This window comes from Bidens hawaiensis, unplaced genomic scaffold, assembly GCF_021521415.1.
Source record: "Bidens hawaiensis isolate Kalapana, Puna unplaced genomic scaffold, B.hawaiensis_p1.1 tig00006387_1, whole genome shotgun sequence".
NCBI lineage: Eukaryota > Viridiplantae > Streptophyta > Magnoliopsida > Asterales > Asteraceae > Bidens > Bidens hawaiensis.
Genome location: NW_027491429.1, coordinates 1,173,020 through 1,190,138, shown reverse-complemented (window position 1 = coordinate 1,190,138; position 17,119 = coordinate 1,173,020). Strand labels below are relative to the sequence as shown.

Below are 17,119 nucleotides of genomic sequence, written 5' to 3'. Positions count from 1 at the left end.
GAAAAATAATATGGATTCGGGTTCATTTGGGTCAACTCAAATTTAAAGAGACAAACGGACCATATTATAAAACTACTTGATTTAAAGTGAGTCCGAATGGGCTAAGACTACTCATGGCCATTGTTTATATACACCACCTACGAGGCTACAGCCATTGCCCCGTTGGTACCATTAACGAAACACCGTCTCCTGTCACCCCCGTCTTCCAAACCATCGTTACCACCACCGCTGCAAGCACCCACCACCGTCACTGCCTCATAGAAACAAACATAGTGGCTAAACTCACTCTAAGCCAACCCAAACCCATCTATAACTTATAATCTATATTTTAAACGGCACATTTTGATCCAACAAATGGTTTTTATTTTTGCCATTTATAATTAACCTCAAAAGTCTGCAAAACACAAACATACTAAACAACATAATAAAAACATCACCAGATCATCATTCAATCTAAGAACATCCTCTAAACCAAACTCGAAAGGGCAAAATGGTCAACTTACTTTCCCTCGTCTTCCTCATTAGTCTCTTCATCTTCTTCACTATCATCGTCAAAAATACTACCTCTAAGCAATTTAAAATCATTATCATCTCCGTTACCAAGCTCCCGACCAGATTCCAAGTCCCGGTGTTTGACCAAAATCCAACGTAACAAGCGGTCTTCCTTGTTCAAATATTGAAGCTCTTTGTTGAAGCTTGGCGGCGTCATCATTGTCATTTGCATCAGTTTACCCTATACCATGAACAAGTTAAGTTAAACGTTTGGTTGTAATAAAGAAAACGTAAAGAGTTTACCTGATAGTATCTGCCATCAAGCTTCTTGACTCCGTAACCTAACTGAACGGTTCCAAGCGATTTCAGTTCAGTTAAAACGCCATTTCTTCGATACACGTGCTTACCAACGCGAGTAACCAACTCTATAAGTGATTCGTTTTTAACATGAGGCTTCAACAGTAGCATACAATCATAAAGAGGCATCTTTTACTTTTCTCCTTACTGAAACCAAATTATGAACAATATCATAAAATACTTATATCAGTATATCAGTATTCTTCGATTGTTTTCAATAACAGGAAATCAAAGATGCTGCTGTTAAGATTTCAATGAATCCATATCAATTAAAACATCGAAATTCGGTGTGCACACGAGCCGAAATGGCCGCGAGCTACTCGAGACCGGATCTATAAGAGATCAAGAGCCGAGCCTTTTCGAGCTCGAGCATCAAATAAAACATGTTTAGTAATCGAGCCAGAGCTTGAGCCTTGAATGGGAAACTTGTTTAGGCTCGTCAAACCTTCTGTATTTTTAAGTTTTAGCTGTGTTTGGTAGAGTATACATCGGTCGGTTCAGTTTTGAACTAAAAAGGAAATGTCGGTTTTTGAGTTTTTGAAAAACCGTTTGGTTTCGGCATTTGGTTTGTGTTTGGTCCGATTTCAGTTTTAACATTTGTGCTTGAAATTTTCGGCCGAAAAAAAGTTGGAGGGAAATCATGACCTTGAGCCTAAATATTTTTGTTCGTTAATAACTAACTGATTGTTATACATTTGGGCTAAAATATTTGGGTAAAACTATTTATAAAACTATTATAAATTACTTAAAATTTAAAAAAACAAAAACCTATAACTTCAGTTCGGTGTTAGACTTTTAGTTACACGAAACACCAAAACCGAACCGACCGAGGAGGTGTTTGGCCTAGGCTTTATTTTTTAGCTTATGCTTATATTTTAAAGTAGCTTATAGCTTATTTTATATCATTTGATAAGCTTTTTTTAAGTGTTTGGATTAGCTTATATTCTACAACTTGATTATACGTCTTAATAAGTTGTTAAATCCACCATTCTTTGATTTGTTACAATAATAAGTTGTTTCAAGAACTATTAATCGGATTCAAATAAGCTTCTTCAAATTAGCTTATATAAGCTTATAAGCATAAGCTAAAAAAGCTAAACCAAACACCAAATTAAGCTTATTTTGTAAAAAAAAAACTATAAGCTTTGCTAAAAAAGCTAGGCCAAACACCTCCTGATTTTGCTTCAACTCGGTTATTTCGGTGTTATTTAAGTTTCACATTGCACAGCCAAGCTCGAGCTGATTTAAGTTTTTTCTCAAAATACATAAAAATAATTAAAAACGTACATAATAAATAAATAAATAATAAACGAGCCGAGCGCGAGCTCTCGTAAATCAAAACAAATCAAGCTCGGGCTCAGCTTGACTCATTTACACCTCGATATCAACATATGATGTATTAAAGCTTAATAATCGAATCTCTATATTACTGGACAGAGTGCTGATTTAACCTAGGGCAGTTTATGTAATTGAAATGTGACGAATAGTTTAACGAGTAATAAACCTAATGAAACCTGAAGATGTGATGAATGAGTATACGTACCGTTAATTGTGATGGACCTTACGCCGGCGGCTATGGAGATTCGCCGGAAATTAAATAATCTAGGGTTTGACGGAGGAGCAATGGCGGACACGATGAGTGAGTATTAGGATTATATGAATGTTACATTAGTGGTCCTTTATCTTTTGTGGTGTATTTACATTTCGCTCTTTTTCTTTATTGTTCGGTTTGAAACTGATTAAACGAAAAATCGATTAAATGTCGAGATGAATTTAAAACTTGATTTTGGTTTGATGTAATCGAAACTGAATTGATGATTTGGATTTAGGTTCAATTAGCGTTTTTACAAAATCTGAATTCGGTTTATACCAATGTTGTAAAGGTAGGTCTACAGGGTCGAGATTCCATGAATAATTGCTACCAGGTATGGCGTTGAAGGGACTTTCTTTAGCCTTGTTACTAAGAATCGATCAAAGACGATCAACCTCAACCTAAATTAGATCTCCGACTTTGACTTAAATAAACAAAACATAATTTTGATTTCTATCATATTAAAGAAATTAAACTAATGATTAGAAGTTGTTAAAATATATTTCTCTTATTTATGTTGATATTATCCTATTTTGCTATAATTATTAATAAATTTATGATATTTGACATGTATATAATATTCAAAAATTAATTTTCGTTATATTTATGCCCCTCAGTCGGCCACTTACAACCCGTCTAGCGATTTTAAAACGCTATTCATCTTGCTGCAATTTTTTTTACATACACAGAATTGAAGAACGCCTCATACATGGATCATGTTTTGATTATGAATAATCCTGAATCACTGTAAGTTTATGGTTTCCCTTCGTTTATGATCTTTTCTTTGTTTTGCTATATGTAATCGTACTTAATCATGGCTTTCAACAATTACAGATTTGATTTGCTTCATTAGAGTTATATTATTGTGATTTAAGATGTTTCAAGACATTAGTTATAATTTATTTTTATTTTTATTTTTTAAAAAAACGCAGGCTGGTCAAGTCTAGAAGCTTTAATCATTAATATCCATTTTGCTGGAGATCTGACACTACTCTCATCTACAAAGTCGTTCCCAGCTGGTAAATGTTTAAAAAAATTGTTAAAGATTTTTAAATCTATAATTTGTTTTGTTAAATATTTATCATCATTAATTAATTACTTGAACCCTTGTATAATGTATGCAAGGGCAGGATGGGAAACTTATAACAAACTTGGATGAAAAATTAATATTATTGATTTCACTTTGCCCATTCGGTTTCTTAAATTCTAATTGCGTGTCAAAATTTGTTTTATCATTGTGTGACCAACTAACTGTTAAAAATTGTTTTTGGGTTGGCCAAAGAATATGCCTGTTGTTGAGAGCAAAAATGTAAATTTCAAAGTAAATTTTAGTGACATATTTAATAGTTTTTAACAGTAAGTTTTTTTCATTGAACTTCATTTTGATTGAACTTGATTGAAACTTGAATTTTGATTTACAAAAGTTTCTGTCTTTACTTTTACTTATTAAAGAATGTTAATCAAAGGATCAAGATTTATAATACAGCCTTTCATGAAATGTCATAGTCTGGTTATTTATATTCAAAAGATGAATTAATGGATGAAGTTATAAAACTTGCAGATTCTGTAAAATCTTTGTTGAGAAGATTAACCAATGAAGATTTAGTTTCACAGGCCCTGGTACAGTACCCACAAGCACACTCGTAAACCTGATCAGGTTCGTTTTGACCTGTTACCCAACTCAAACGGCCCGCCCATCTTGCTATCTCTACCATTTATTTCCACATCAAGGGCAGGATTCTCAATCACATTTTATAGAATGTGTTGATTTGGTTGAAAAAGTATCAATTTGCGTTTACTCCAATAAATCAACAGGTCAAAACGATTCTGAGCAAAATGAGTACGGGTCAAAACGGACCATTTAAAAAAATGTATCAAGTTGGTTGATGTTAGCCCTTTTTGACCCGAACCAAATTAATAGTTGCAGTTTCGCAATAAAAGAAGTGAAATTAATGAAATATTAGGCGGTGATTTATCCATATTTATTATATATTTTGCAGATTTAGGCAGCTTAGATTGGAAGAAATTGAAGATCCCACCGGCTCTTCCTTCTTCAGAACATACCTGGCTATTTAAGCTATTACAAACTATGAAAGGTGAACATTTCAAGTGTTCCCCGAATTTGTTTCTTTTATATATGAGTTTTATTTCTTAGTGGTTCTGCTATCCCATAACAGGCAACCCTTAAAGTGAAAACGGACTTGTGGGAAGTTTTGGAAAGAGAGCCAACAGATGGTGAGTTGGCAGAGGCAATAAAAATGATCACATCACAATTGAGGCAACAAATTGCACGTGGACAAGCAGCCAGAAATAAATTGATTAAGGTGTGACAATAACCGGTAGATTTTCCCAAAAAAAGTGTTGCAGCTGTAGTATGCATTTGAGTCTTAACTAAGAATTTGTTATCATGATATGTATTTGCAGCATAATCTTTGAGTAGTGTTATTTATCATGTTCAAATACTTTCAAGAGTTTGAAAATGGGAGAAACTTTCAAGACTTGCCAGGCTGGAGTAAAGGGTCTGATCACAGGCATTGATATCTTTGAACCAGGAAGAAAATTACAACTTTTAACACACGCTTTATTCTGGGTTTAACATGCCATCATACGGTACATGGCCCTCTCAAGTGTCTTTAAAGTCCACTTTGGCCTTGAATCTGTATGTTTTCTTCTTATATCGTAGTTAACAGCTTTATTATAACATGCAATCTATAATGCCAAAACCATTGACACATGAATACATATTAGAATAGAAACACAAAAGGCAAAAAAAGAAGTCGTGGTTTGACCGTATGAGACCTCCAGCTGAAGTCGTGGCATAACACTTATCATAACTCTGTTTGTATATATAATTGTATGAACTTAATTGTGTTATATTATATATTTTTAGTATATATTGGAACTGACTTGGTATGATTTAGAACTAATTTGCTATTTTGGTATAACTTTTTGGAACTGAATTGGTATTTTTGGACATTTAATGGTTAATGGTATGTTAGTTTTGTATCTGTTAACGGTTATATTATTCGATTTTTTGGGAATTTAATGACTTGAAAAGTTAGGGGAAGAATGAGCTGTTCGATGATCATATGGGCTACCAGGAGTATGATGGGAATTCTGAAATTTAAGGATAGAAATGTTCCTATGGTAATTTTGAGACTTTGGTCAGAGTTGACTTTTTCAGTTAACTCTTCACTCTGGTCATATGTGACTTTCTTGATCAAAATAGTGTATGTGAGAAGTCTGAGAACCCTTTTACTCATTCTCACATCCGGGGTAAAATGGTAATTAAATGGTCTGGCACAAATTAGAGTTCTTGTGAGAATCATTAGAATGGTATGGTCAATAAGTGTATGTCATATAGTGGTGAGCTTTATAAGATTGTAACCGTTGCTTGGAGTTTAACATTCAAAACCTGCATATTGACTCTATAAAGTTAACTTAATCATATGATTGATTATGTGTATAATCGTTGATGTATGATGCAAGATGTGCTGCATTTGATGGTCTTATTATTACAAGTCAAATTTAATGGTTTGATGCTACCGGTACATTAATATGCTTAACTCAATTGGTTACGGGGCTATTGACTTTTTTATAGTCAACAGTTCACAGTTTTGTGGAGTTTAGTCAATCAGGATTATGTTGGAAATCTTAATTTCACTTTTGGTAGTTGTGCTAAATTAATGTAATATGAACCATATGTGAATTTTGAACAATATTTCAAAATATGGCAAATGTAACGATTCTGACTTAATATGGCAAACCTTGTGAACCATATGTGAGCTGTGAGCAATACGCCAAAATAAGGTAATAGACTCTTAAAAGTATAATTAAGGTAATATGGTAAGCTTTGAACTATATGTGACATTTTGACTTTGGCAAGATATGGAATAGGCAGTGGTTCATGATTATTATCAAGTATGGCTGAGATTATGGCAATTTGGTTAAGTTAATGATTGTTTTGGTGTGTTTGAATGGGAGATTAAAGAACACAGTAGTTGACTCACCTTGATCTATATTATATATAATATTGAACATTGGACGGTTAAAAAAAATAAGGAGGAAATACTATTTTTGTTTAGAATGCAAAAAAATATATTTATATTCGTCATTATCAAATTAAAATGCTTGTCCACCAAACGGGTATAAAATTAGGTTTCGCCAAGATATGAAATAAGTAGATTGGTTAATGATAATTATCAAGGTTGGAATTATGGCAGTTTGCTTAAGTTATTGATTGTTTAGTTGTGTTCGAATACAAGATTAGTGCACGCTGCGGTTGACTCACTGTAATGCTTTAGTCATCTTTCATATCATTTTGTTGATACTGACTTCAGTGCATTTGTGAAAACCTTGGCTTATTATGTGATTTGTCTTTGTTTTGGGATATTGTCGTAAATTACTGTGTTGATGAACCCGTCCACCGGACGGGTAAAATACTAGTTATATTTAGTCCAAATCAATTAAGTTAGAAATAATGGTAAAAACTTATTTTTTACCATTTATTCTACATGTCTTTACTTATTCGTTTACCTTCGTCACTTTTCTTTTCTTTTTTATTATATATATACAAATAATTTTCAACCATCCGACACGGTGAAAAACTACATAGGGGCACTTAAAAAATTTGGTCTCAAACAACTAAAATACAATACAAAACAAAACATAGATTCTTTGAATGAGAGTAAAATGAAGGAATAATTTGAGCATTAATGAAGGATTTGAGAGTTATGATCTCATTTTGGAGAAAGCCAATCAAATTGGATTGCATCAATATCATTATACCACAAGAAATATATCATTTAGAAAACATTACAATGCAACAATATTCAGAAAATGTTACAATACCACACTAAAGCCTATTTTGATATAACATGTGACTGGTACACCCACCACAAGTCACTTAGATTAACAAACAAAATACTTAAAGCTCATGTTATAATTTCAACCATAACACTTTATTGATATGATCCAAACATCATCTACATATTCTTTCATTTTAGCATTTGGTTTTAATACTCTCTTTTGCTAAAGCAGAAGCCTTTATTAGTTGAAGAGATTCCTCAAGATCATCACCTAACCTATGCGGGTCCGGTATGGTTTCTTCGTCTGCTGATATCACAAACGTCAATTTGTCGATATAACTCACTATATGGATCATCAACGCCTACACGATATAAATAACTGTAGTTAGAATCAAAACATAAATTAGTGGATATAATATATTTTTGTATAGTTGATTACATGTATACTTACATTAGGTTGTCCATAACAACTAGGAGCAATATAAGTGCAATCATGCCCATAAAATGTGACTTCTTGTTGCGGTCCGGGCACATTGCTAAACCACAAGGTCGTATTAAAGAACACCTTGTGGTTTAATTTCCCAACAGCCTGCATAAATACCAAATTTACCGTATAAGTAAGACGACTGTAATATATGAAAGTTGGAAATGTGAAGTAGTAACATATGTACCTTAATCCCAAACAGTTTGAGGACCAAGTCGACGACAAAATAAGCAAATAAAGGTTCCAACGAGAGTTTCTTTTGATCGATGACTGCTTTGGCTTCTTTCACATAGTCTGACGGTTTGCTTTTGAGTCCCATTGCTAACGGGAGAAGCACGTAACCTATTTGGTTGCCCCATCGACCCAAAGTTCCGCTTTTCATCGAGTCCACTAGAGTCTAGTGATGCACCAAAGAAAAAAAAGGTCAGTTTGGATTAGCAACGACATAATTCTGTCGCTAATGGTTAGCAACAATTTTAGGCATCGTTTGTAGTATTTTTTGGAAAGCGAAGATGGTGATGAACTCACGTCAATTCTCGTGGTTGCTCTTAGGTTGAAAAAGAATGTAGCACGAAGTCGGATGTCTTTGGGGATAAAGTCTTTTTTATCATGATCAACTGTCTTATTGACGACCTCAATTTCTCCTGAAGTTATACTCATAATGATTATACTTAAATTATAACTATTAGCGAAAAGAAATAAATATGCCATTTTATTCACCAGGGTAAGATTTTTCAATGTTCATGTATTAAGCGAGACAAATGGAATATTGGAAATATTGATCTATTAAGACACTTCTAAAATGTTAATCTAAAAAATCAGAAAGCGTGTTTAACGAAACTTACTGTATCTACGGTTCAAGTAACGTGATAGACCCGCCTGAGTGACTCCAAGTACGACGTCGTTCAATGTCTGCAACATCATATATAAATATTGTTAGTATTATTATACCGCTAAATATTTGTTCGGTATTCGCGACAATGATATTTTATGACGCATTTGCAACGCAGCCTTTATTTTTCAGATTTAATTAAATTGTGCGTAGAAAATGCATTATAAAGTATAAATAATATATAACTAAAATGTACTTTCATGTTATTATTTTTATATATTGATATAAATTAAGAAAATTGAGTTTGGCTATGATTTTGCGACGAAACCGTGTAAAAAATATATTTTTTTGTCACAATTTCGCAGCAAAATTCATATAAAATTTAGGGTATTTTCTATGTCGTAATTTGTCGTAAATGCGTAGCAATTGCGACAAAAATTGTGTAACAAAACCTCTTGTTTTCTAGTCTTTTTAGTGACACATAAATATAACTTACCACATTCATGGCGTTCTTCACCACCTTAACATCAGCTAAGCTGACACTCTTGCGAACGAACCGCCTAGGTCGATTCTCGACACCTACCGATCCTTTCAACGGCGTTTCAGTGTCTTTAAGAAACAACACCGTGAACACAAACATCATCAATGCAACAATAGAGTTCCAAAGCATTTCTAGAACCGACGAAAAGTTAGTAACTTTAATGTAACCCGAATCTTTGTTCATAGGAAGTGTCGGTAAAGCTTCAATATCCGACGATTGGCGTGTACAAGCGAGAAAAAGTGTCATTAGCGACAAACCGTCGCCTAAAGAGTGGTGGAAGCGAAAAACACCCGTTCCTTCGGCGTCACTCGTCTTGATGTTAAGAAGGTGGAGGTCCCATAACGGTTTGGAGCTGTCGATCGAAGATTTACTGAGGTTTGACATGTAGTCTTCGACAAACTTGTCGGGAAACTCGATGTTTGGATCGATTTCTGGCACGATTACATGGTTGTCAATGTTAACATTTGTTGGAACCCACATAATGTTTCCAGTTTCTTTGTTGGTAACCTGAAATATGGATTTGCATACAATAGGTAATTAGGGATATGACAAACATTTATTATGAAATATGAACACAAACTTGATACGAATAAATAAGCTAGAGTAATGGTTAATGATAGTTACATTAGTTTTTTAGAACATGCAATAGTTTATGTAAATCTATTAATATATATAATAGTTAAAAAGGTAAATCAACTAAAACCATTGCCATTACCAGGTTTTAGCCTAGCGATATCGAGATGTGTAACAAAAGTTCCAATTGATTAAGACTTAAGAGTTCTAGTTTCATATTAGTTTTTGGTGTAGGTTTAGATGCAGGTATGGAGTGTCTGAGTTAGATGTTCTAAAAAAAGATAACGAAGCTTAAAAATTCCGGGTGCATGTTTGAAAAACAACATCTATTTACTATAAAGCTATAACTAATGACGGATTCAAGAGTTCTTCTTTTTACAGCTACTTAATTTTCGAATATGCATGTTAAATTTGGGTATCTAGGTTTCATTGTGATCATTGGTGTAGATTTAAGTGTATCCGTGAAGGTGTAATGAGTGTTTGAGTTATTATTTTATGAAAATCATTAATAAAATAAAATAAAAAACTGAAAAGTTTTGAGTACAAGTTTAATTATGACATTTATTTATTACCAAACTTTAACTAGTGACGGATTCAAGATTTCTTCTTTTTACAGCTACATAATTTCATATATGTATGTTAAAAAAACATATAGCTAACGAGTATCGAATAATTGTTGTTAACCTGCAAGCTCGAGAATCGAGGGTGGCGGAGTAGAGAATGAACCAAATTTTGTTTGACAACATCAGGTTTGATCTTGGTTTTGCTCCCCAACATGGATATGATATAGACATTCGAACCAGGTTCATGGAACAACCTAGCCATAGGGCTCAAAGGTTGGTCTTCTTCTATAAGTCTTGGATCATTTTTTGTGGTGGTTTTGATTTGTTTAAGACTCTTGAAACCTTGTGAGGAATCCATAAGACTTTTACTATATTTAGGGTTGATGGTTTGCTTCATGGGTAACACCCTTTATATATATACATGCACCAATCGTATCCATATAGTTTTTTATTTTTTATTTTTGGTTTTTGCTTATTCCAATCAATATTTTCTAGAAGTACTATAAAACAAGTAATAACTAGTTCAGTGTAGCCCCACTATTATCAAAGTGCTTTGAGATATGTTTCATAAAATTAATCTAAGTTAATACATTTGCAATACTTAAACAAACAAGATATGAACTTGAAGTAGTAAATAAAACACTAAATGAAATTTTTAGTATGAAGACAATACAAAAGGTTTTGAAAACCGGTTCAATCAGTTCAAATGAAAACGGTTCAAATAGACCCAACCAAACATATAATGAAAAATTGAAAACCTTGACTTCGATTGATGCACGCTAATATGATGCGTCTATTTTTCGTTTTTACATATAAGGCCCCAAGATAATCTAAACATTAAGCATCAATAGAGATTAGCAAAGATAGTAGATGAGTTGATGTTTAAAAGGTTATTCTAAGGTTAAATATTTATCTATTTTCTAATTTATTAACTTATTCCGTTTGTCCATTTTCTATTAACCTCACTAAGAAATTAAAACTCATAGATCCGTCACTGCTAATACGGTGACCTAGCAAATTACTTTAGGGTTTATAGCTAAACTGATTTTTTCCCCAACATTTTTTCATGTTAAAACATGATTATAGTTTATGATAAAAGGATCAGAAAAGGTTAACTTCAAGGGGTATCAAAAAAGTTTATTGATATAACTAAAAAAACATATAAATATAGGGAAACATGGTTTTAATGTTTTATCTATATATAGTTTTGATACCACGTATTCAAGTCCATGCAATTTTCGTTTCTTTCCTTATATAGTTATACTTATATAATCAAAAGCACCTAGTTTGTTTCAAGTGTCTTTCACAAATAACCTTTTGTGCACAAGAGGGTAAGAAATATATATATATATATACAAACATTGTTTTTATATTGTTTAATTATAGATTTAATGTAACGTGTACGCTTACAGGTTGTCGACCTCCGAGAACCATAGAGATGTGACTCATGTAAGACTTGAGTCCAACCAAACTCGAAACAGATCTAGTCATCTGAGAATGACCTTTCCTGATATTCTGATAAGTTACTGATCATTCGATCGGAAAGAATAGATACATATAAGGGGAGGGGGGGGGGGGTTCTTTCAGAACCAATGTTATATATGTTGACATCTAATAATCTCAATTTTCTTGGAGTTGGGAGAAATCTACTTACCACTAACAAGTTATGTTTTAGCAATGTGTATAAACCAATACAAGGTGCACATAAAATTATCATAACAAATTAACAATGCATCTAAAAGCACTTGTTACAAATATATAGATGCATATATCACATGTTTTTCCACATAAGTGAATGAATGTTATATTTGCCTAGTTTAAAATTTAACTTCTACATTGAATTGTCCAAAAATGTAACGACTTTCAGGGTGGTTGAAGTGTTCCATGGGTTCGATCAAGTATCATGAGAACACCACCGCAAGCTAAGCAGCTTTGAGCTCTAGTAAGCTTTCTAGTTTAGGAACCATGAGCGAAACCGTTGTGAACCATGACAAATGAATCCAGGTAAGCTTGATGGTAAGAAAGACGGTGACACAACTCTTTAGGCCGTTAGGGTACTTTTTGGTTTCAATGAAGTAACTTCCGTATCTTTAATGCTAATACTTAAAAAAAACAATGTTTGGAACTGCCCCCAATACTCGATTTTGAAAAATGTTCACGAAATAAGATATCAACCATTCATACTGATTTTGTCGCTCCAGACTCACCAAGAACACTATCAAGAAGGAAATCCACCACTATCGGAAAACACTTGAATCATAACTTTTTTTTAATTAACCTTGTGAACTTTAGCTAGATACATTGTATATGTAACTTTTGAAATAACTATGTTATCTTTCTAGGAAAAAGTTTCAAATATCTAGAAATTAAGATCATGCAGTGAAATAAATGTCACAAGTTGCATTATCATTGGCAAGTGTTTTTAGGTCGGGTTTTGCTAGCCCATTTAAGGTTTCGATGTATCATCCTACAGGCTACAGAGGGACCAACATTTAGTGCAAAACACAGAAGGATCATACATTATGTCATCATCTATGAATGTGCAATATTTTATTGTAGTTATCTTAAATCAGTGACGAATATATAAAAAAAAGTTGAAGGATATCCCACACTTTTTCTCGATAACAGGGGTGTACAATTTTTGCCATGGGATATCCGGATCTGGGAAGGCAACCCGATTGAGAGTCAGAGGATCTAACCAAACAACTAAACACAACATAACAAATAAAACCCTCATAGCCCGGGCACACTAACGCAATTATCAGGGGCACACTCTAATAGCCCATCGTACGAGTCCCCATACATAAAATGGAGAAGAAAACAAAATTTTGCATTAATTTTGCTTCTTTATGTGAAAGTTGAGGGTTATCCCAAGCACCCCTTCAACTCCCTTTAGACCATGCGTAGTCAAAATTAGGCACACCCGGGCATTTTACGCCATGTGACGCCTAGTAAGCTTTTAAGCATTTTGCAAAAAGTGGGTGTAGTGAGAAAAATACCCCCAACGCCTCTCTCTCCTCCCCCTCTCTCAAAAACCCTCAAAACTCGCGCCACACTAGCATTTTCTACAAAACGGCGGGGGGGGGGGGGGGGTGCCCTCGGCGTTTTCGGCTCAAAACGCTAAAACTAAAGACCACTACGGATGATCTTAGATTAAAATTGAACTAATGTGGGACTAGCCTATTTGGTAAAGATTATTGACTTTTAGATAGGAGGTCTCAAGTTCAAATCCGAGCACGAGGATGTATTTGTTTAAATCAAAAATTCAAAATTGAAACAAAAAAAGATCACTGAATTTGTTGAATGTTCCAACTATGTTGAATGAGTAAACGATAAGGACGGTTTTTGGTTGCATTTCAGATTTCACACCTAGGTGCCTTAACTCTATAACAACATAACAGTATCGATTTATTTACTACTTGTTTTATTCCTTAGCTACTCTTTCTTTGTCAAATTCGTACACCTTTCTTTGTCAATTTATCTTTTAACCAATCCAACTTACAAAGAGTACTTGGTATCCCTAAAACTTTTCTTTACTAAGAGCTTTTCTCTATGCGTCGTAGGCTGTTTGAGGGCGTTATCAAGCAACTACATAGACACGATAACGCCTCGCACGTTGCGTCGAGGCTTTGAAAGAGGTGTTATGGAGGAGGGGCGCCACCATGCAGCTACTCTGATTGAATTTAAGTAGGGTCCACTTACTAACAACCAGTTAAACTTTGTTCGTTTCTTCTTCTTTCATTATTTCCTCCACTTTATAAATATGTAGTTAAATAGCTAGTTAATCCATAACATTCAAGTTAATGAGTATGTTAGTTAAAACTTTATTGGTTATGTGGCGGTATATGAAGATTTAACTAGCACATACTAGTTCAGAGTATTTCTCTATAATACAACATGCGTACTTGGTAAATCTCACAAACAACAAAAGTTATTGTTAGGTATGGGAAGAGTGTGATGCATAGATATAGACAGGCCTTACCTCAATCCATATGAATAGTGAAACTATTTCTTGAGAGACCATTGACTCCAAAGCAGACAACATATATACAAGCATACATGCACTAATAACAAAACATATTGTGAAAAAGTGGCATAGTAAATACAAACACATACGACATTATAGAACCTAAACATGCGTAAAAATTAGAAGACAATAATAAAGGCCACCTAAAATGCATGAGAATCTAAGCCCCTTAACTAAAGCTAAGACACAAATATCATATTTATACTTAATCATACGCCTTTACAAACTCCTATCATAGATTATGTTCTCGAGGACTTATAGATTATCATTTTGAAATACGGGAACATACGTTAGTGATGTGTATTTTAGACTTTTTAGTGATGCTAATAGATGTTGGATACTAGCATGGCAAATCTATATGTACCTTTGTGTAGGGGTGTCCCAATTCACTTAATAAAAGTTGGATTATTTGTACTACTACCGTATATTATTTAGAGAGCAATAATAGTATTCGTTGTATGTACCAACTTTCACCTTTTAGTCTTTTACTCACAATCTTTCACTCTTTTTTTCACTTTTATTTTATATATAATTTTCTGAAATTTTATTAATTGATCAATCAATGTAAAATATTATAAAAATAAAATTTTCTTTATAGATTTATATTTTATTGTTTTTTTATTTGATTAGTGTAGTTTAGTTTGTTACTTTTCTCATAAAATATTATTTGTATTTTAAACAAATTTGTTAAGTCATTTTTAAGGTATAAACAAGCCTAAGCTCGCCTCCACTCGATCTTAGCGGTGGGCAAACAAACCGGTATGAAACCGATTATGTAGAAACCGGTTTGGATCTGATTGAAGCCGCTGGTTCGGAACCGGTTTGTAATTTTCTCCACCAAAACCGGTTAACCGAACCGAAACCGACCAAAACCCGAACCGAAACCGCTCAAAACCCGAACCGAAACCGATCGTAACATGGTAAGAAACCGCTTTCAACCCGAACCGAAACCGATCATAAACCGGTTTTGACTTTTGTTGACCAAACCGAACCGGTTTTAACCCGAACCGGTTTTGAGTTTTAAATCGGTATGTGCACCTCTACTCGATCTCGCCTTAAGAGAGATCGGAGCTCGCCTCGTTTACATCCTTCAAGCGATTAATTAATTTGCTTGCTATAAAAATAATAACTGAGTGAGAAAAGTAAATAACAAAACTAAACAAACATCAATATAATAGAATAAGTAAATTGATTTCTTATTAATGAAATTCTAGAAAAATATATAATATAAAAGTGATTAGAAGAATAAAAGAAAGAAAGTAAAAGAAAATTGGAAAATAAAAAAACGTTAATCATGCAAATTACACACTTTTGTTCTTTAATAGGTAGGATAATATAGCCGTTTTGTAACAGTTAACAAAAGTTGTAACACCAGTTAGTGTTAAGCACAAAATTCGCGACAATACAAAAGTGTAAATAATGATCACAGGTCAATATAATTTATGAGTATTAAAGGCGAAAGGTACAAGTTGTTATATATCTAAAGAACGAAAAGTGTAATTTACTCTATTTTTTATTAGTTACATCAACTCGCTAGGAGCTAGTTACAATCTTACAAGCAATAGTCCCATATCCCGACTAATCTCTAAACTTCGACATCATGTAGGGCATTGACCGATGATTCACGTGAAGCTTGTCTTCGTAGATTTTGTGTATCTACCATATTCTTTAATCGATTTGATCTATATTGATTTTATTTTTATTTTTAGAGCACCTACGATAAGGTGTTTTTACCCATTTGTATGTGACATTTAGTTAAGAGGGTGATGATGCGGAGGAAATAGAATGTGTGCTAATTCTCGTCACCTAGTACATACATGCATTATGGATGGTCTTATACTCTTATTTATTTTGATCGAATATGACTCAACAATTCTCCTGTTGCTTAATAATTTTATTCAACACATAATTAATTTGGGGTAGAGAACTATAAGAATCAAAGTTATACACGAACGCTTATATGAGTATCGTAATTTTTTTATTTAAAATCGGTTTTATGTTTATATAACCATAAGAATATAACTTTAGTAGGTTACATTCTCACAATCATGTGGGTGGTTAGAGAGACATATTGGATCGATTTTATGTTTTCTTTTCCATTTAAAGTTTTGACACACTATATTTAAGTCCATGCAATTTTCATTTCTTGCCTTATACACTCATGCATGATTATCTAGTTTGTTTCAAATATCTTTTACACAATCATCATATCTTTATGTCATCAATATTAGGGGTGCAAATAAGCCGAGCTGCTCGTGAGCTACTCGAGATCGGCTCGTTAAAAAGCTCGTTCGAGCCGAGCTTTATCGAGCCCGAGCCCGAGCTCAAGCCTAAAAATAAGCTCGTTTAACAAACGAGCCCGAGCCCGAGCTTTACTTATCGAGCTCGAGCTGGCTCGCGAGCCTAAACGAGCCTGCCATTTGTATAATATTTTTAAATATATATTTAATAATTATTAATTAATAAATATAATGTTATGAAAAAATAAATAAATATAACTAAATAATATATATTCTTTTATACATAAAATTATAATAGAAAAAAAAATAATATATAAATAGTAAACGAGCCGAGCCCGAGCCGAGCTCGAGCTTCAAAATCCATTCACGAGCCGAGCTCGAGCTTTGAAAATAGAGCTCGAAACGAGCCGAGCTCGAGCTCGAGCTCTGTGTAAGTTAAACGAGCCAAGCTCGAGCCTAGTCGAGCTCGGGCTCGGCTCGGCTTGTTTGCACTCCTAATCAATATCACAAAAACAATTAAGATCATATCATTATACTTTTGAATCATATGTTTAATGGCAGAATAACTTGATGCTGTCGATCTTCAACGATCATAGCGATTGTTTGGGTTC

At 33.6% G+C, this 17,119-nt stretch overlaps 2 protein-coding genes across 3 annotated transcripts; both read right to left on the bottom strand.

Moving 5' to 3' along the window:
- Positions 1–355: 355 nt before the first annotated feature.
- Positions 356–2,498, bottom strand: LOC143632296 (small ribosomal subunit protein bS6m-like). Of its 2 annotated transcripts, XM_077100853.1 has the most exons (3): positions 2,393–2,498; positions 796–996; positions 356–733 (listed from the first exon to the last, which is right to left on the bottom strand). In XM_077100853.1, the coding sequence occupies exons 2-3, from the start codon at positions 976–978 to the stop codon at positions 500–502; spliced, it is 417 nt and encodes a 138-aa protein (XP_076956968.1). In that variant the 5' UTR covers positions 979–996; positions 2,393–2,498; the 3' UTR covers positions 356–499. The 2 variants fall into 2 exon arrangements, with proteins under 2 accessions (XP_076956968.1, XP_076956967.1); XM_077100852.1 differs by lacking the exon at positions 2,393–2,498 and having other exon boundaries at positions 357–733; positions 796–1,338.
- A 4,878-nt stretch (positions 2,499–7,376) lies between these two features.
- Positions 7,377–10,654, bottom strand: LOC143632295 (wax ester synthase/diacylglycerol acyltransferase 11-like). The gene is made up of 7 exons (XM_077100851.1): positions 10,363–10,654; positions 9,061–9,612; positions 8,578–8,644; positions 8,261–8,376; positions 7,920–8,129; positions 7,700–7,837; positions 7,377–7,610 (listed from the first exon to the last, which is right to left on the bottom strand). Exons 1-7 carry the CDS (start codon positions 10,636–10,638, stop codon positions 7,443–7,445), a joined length of 1,527 nt encoding a protein of 508 aa, XP_076956966.1. The 5' UTR covers positions 10,639–10,654; the 3' UTR covers positions 7,377–7,442.
- Between the last annotated feature and the right edge of the window lie 6,465 nt (positions 10,655–17,119).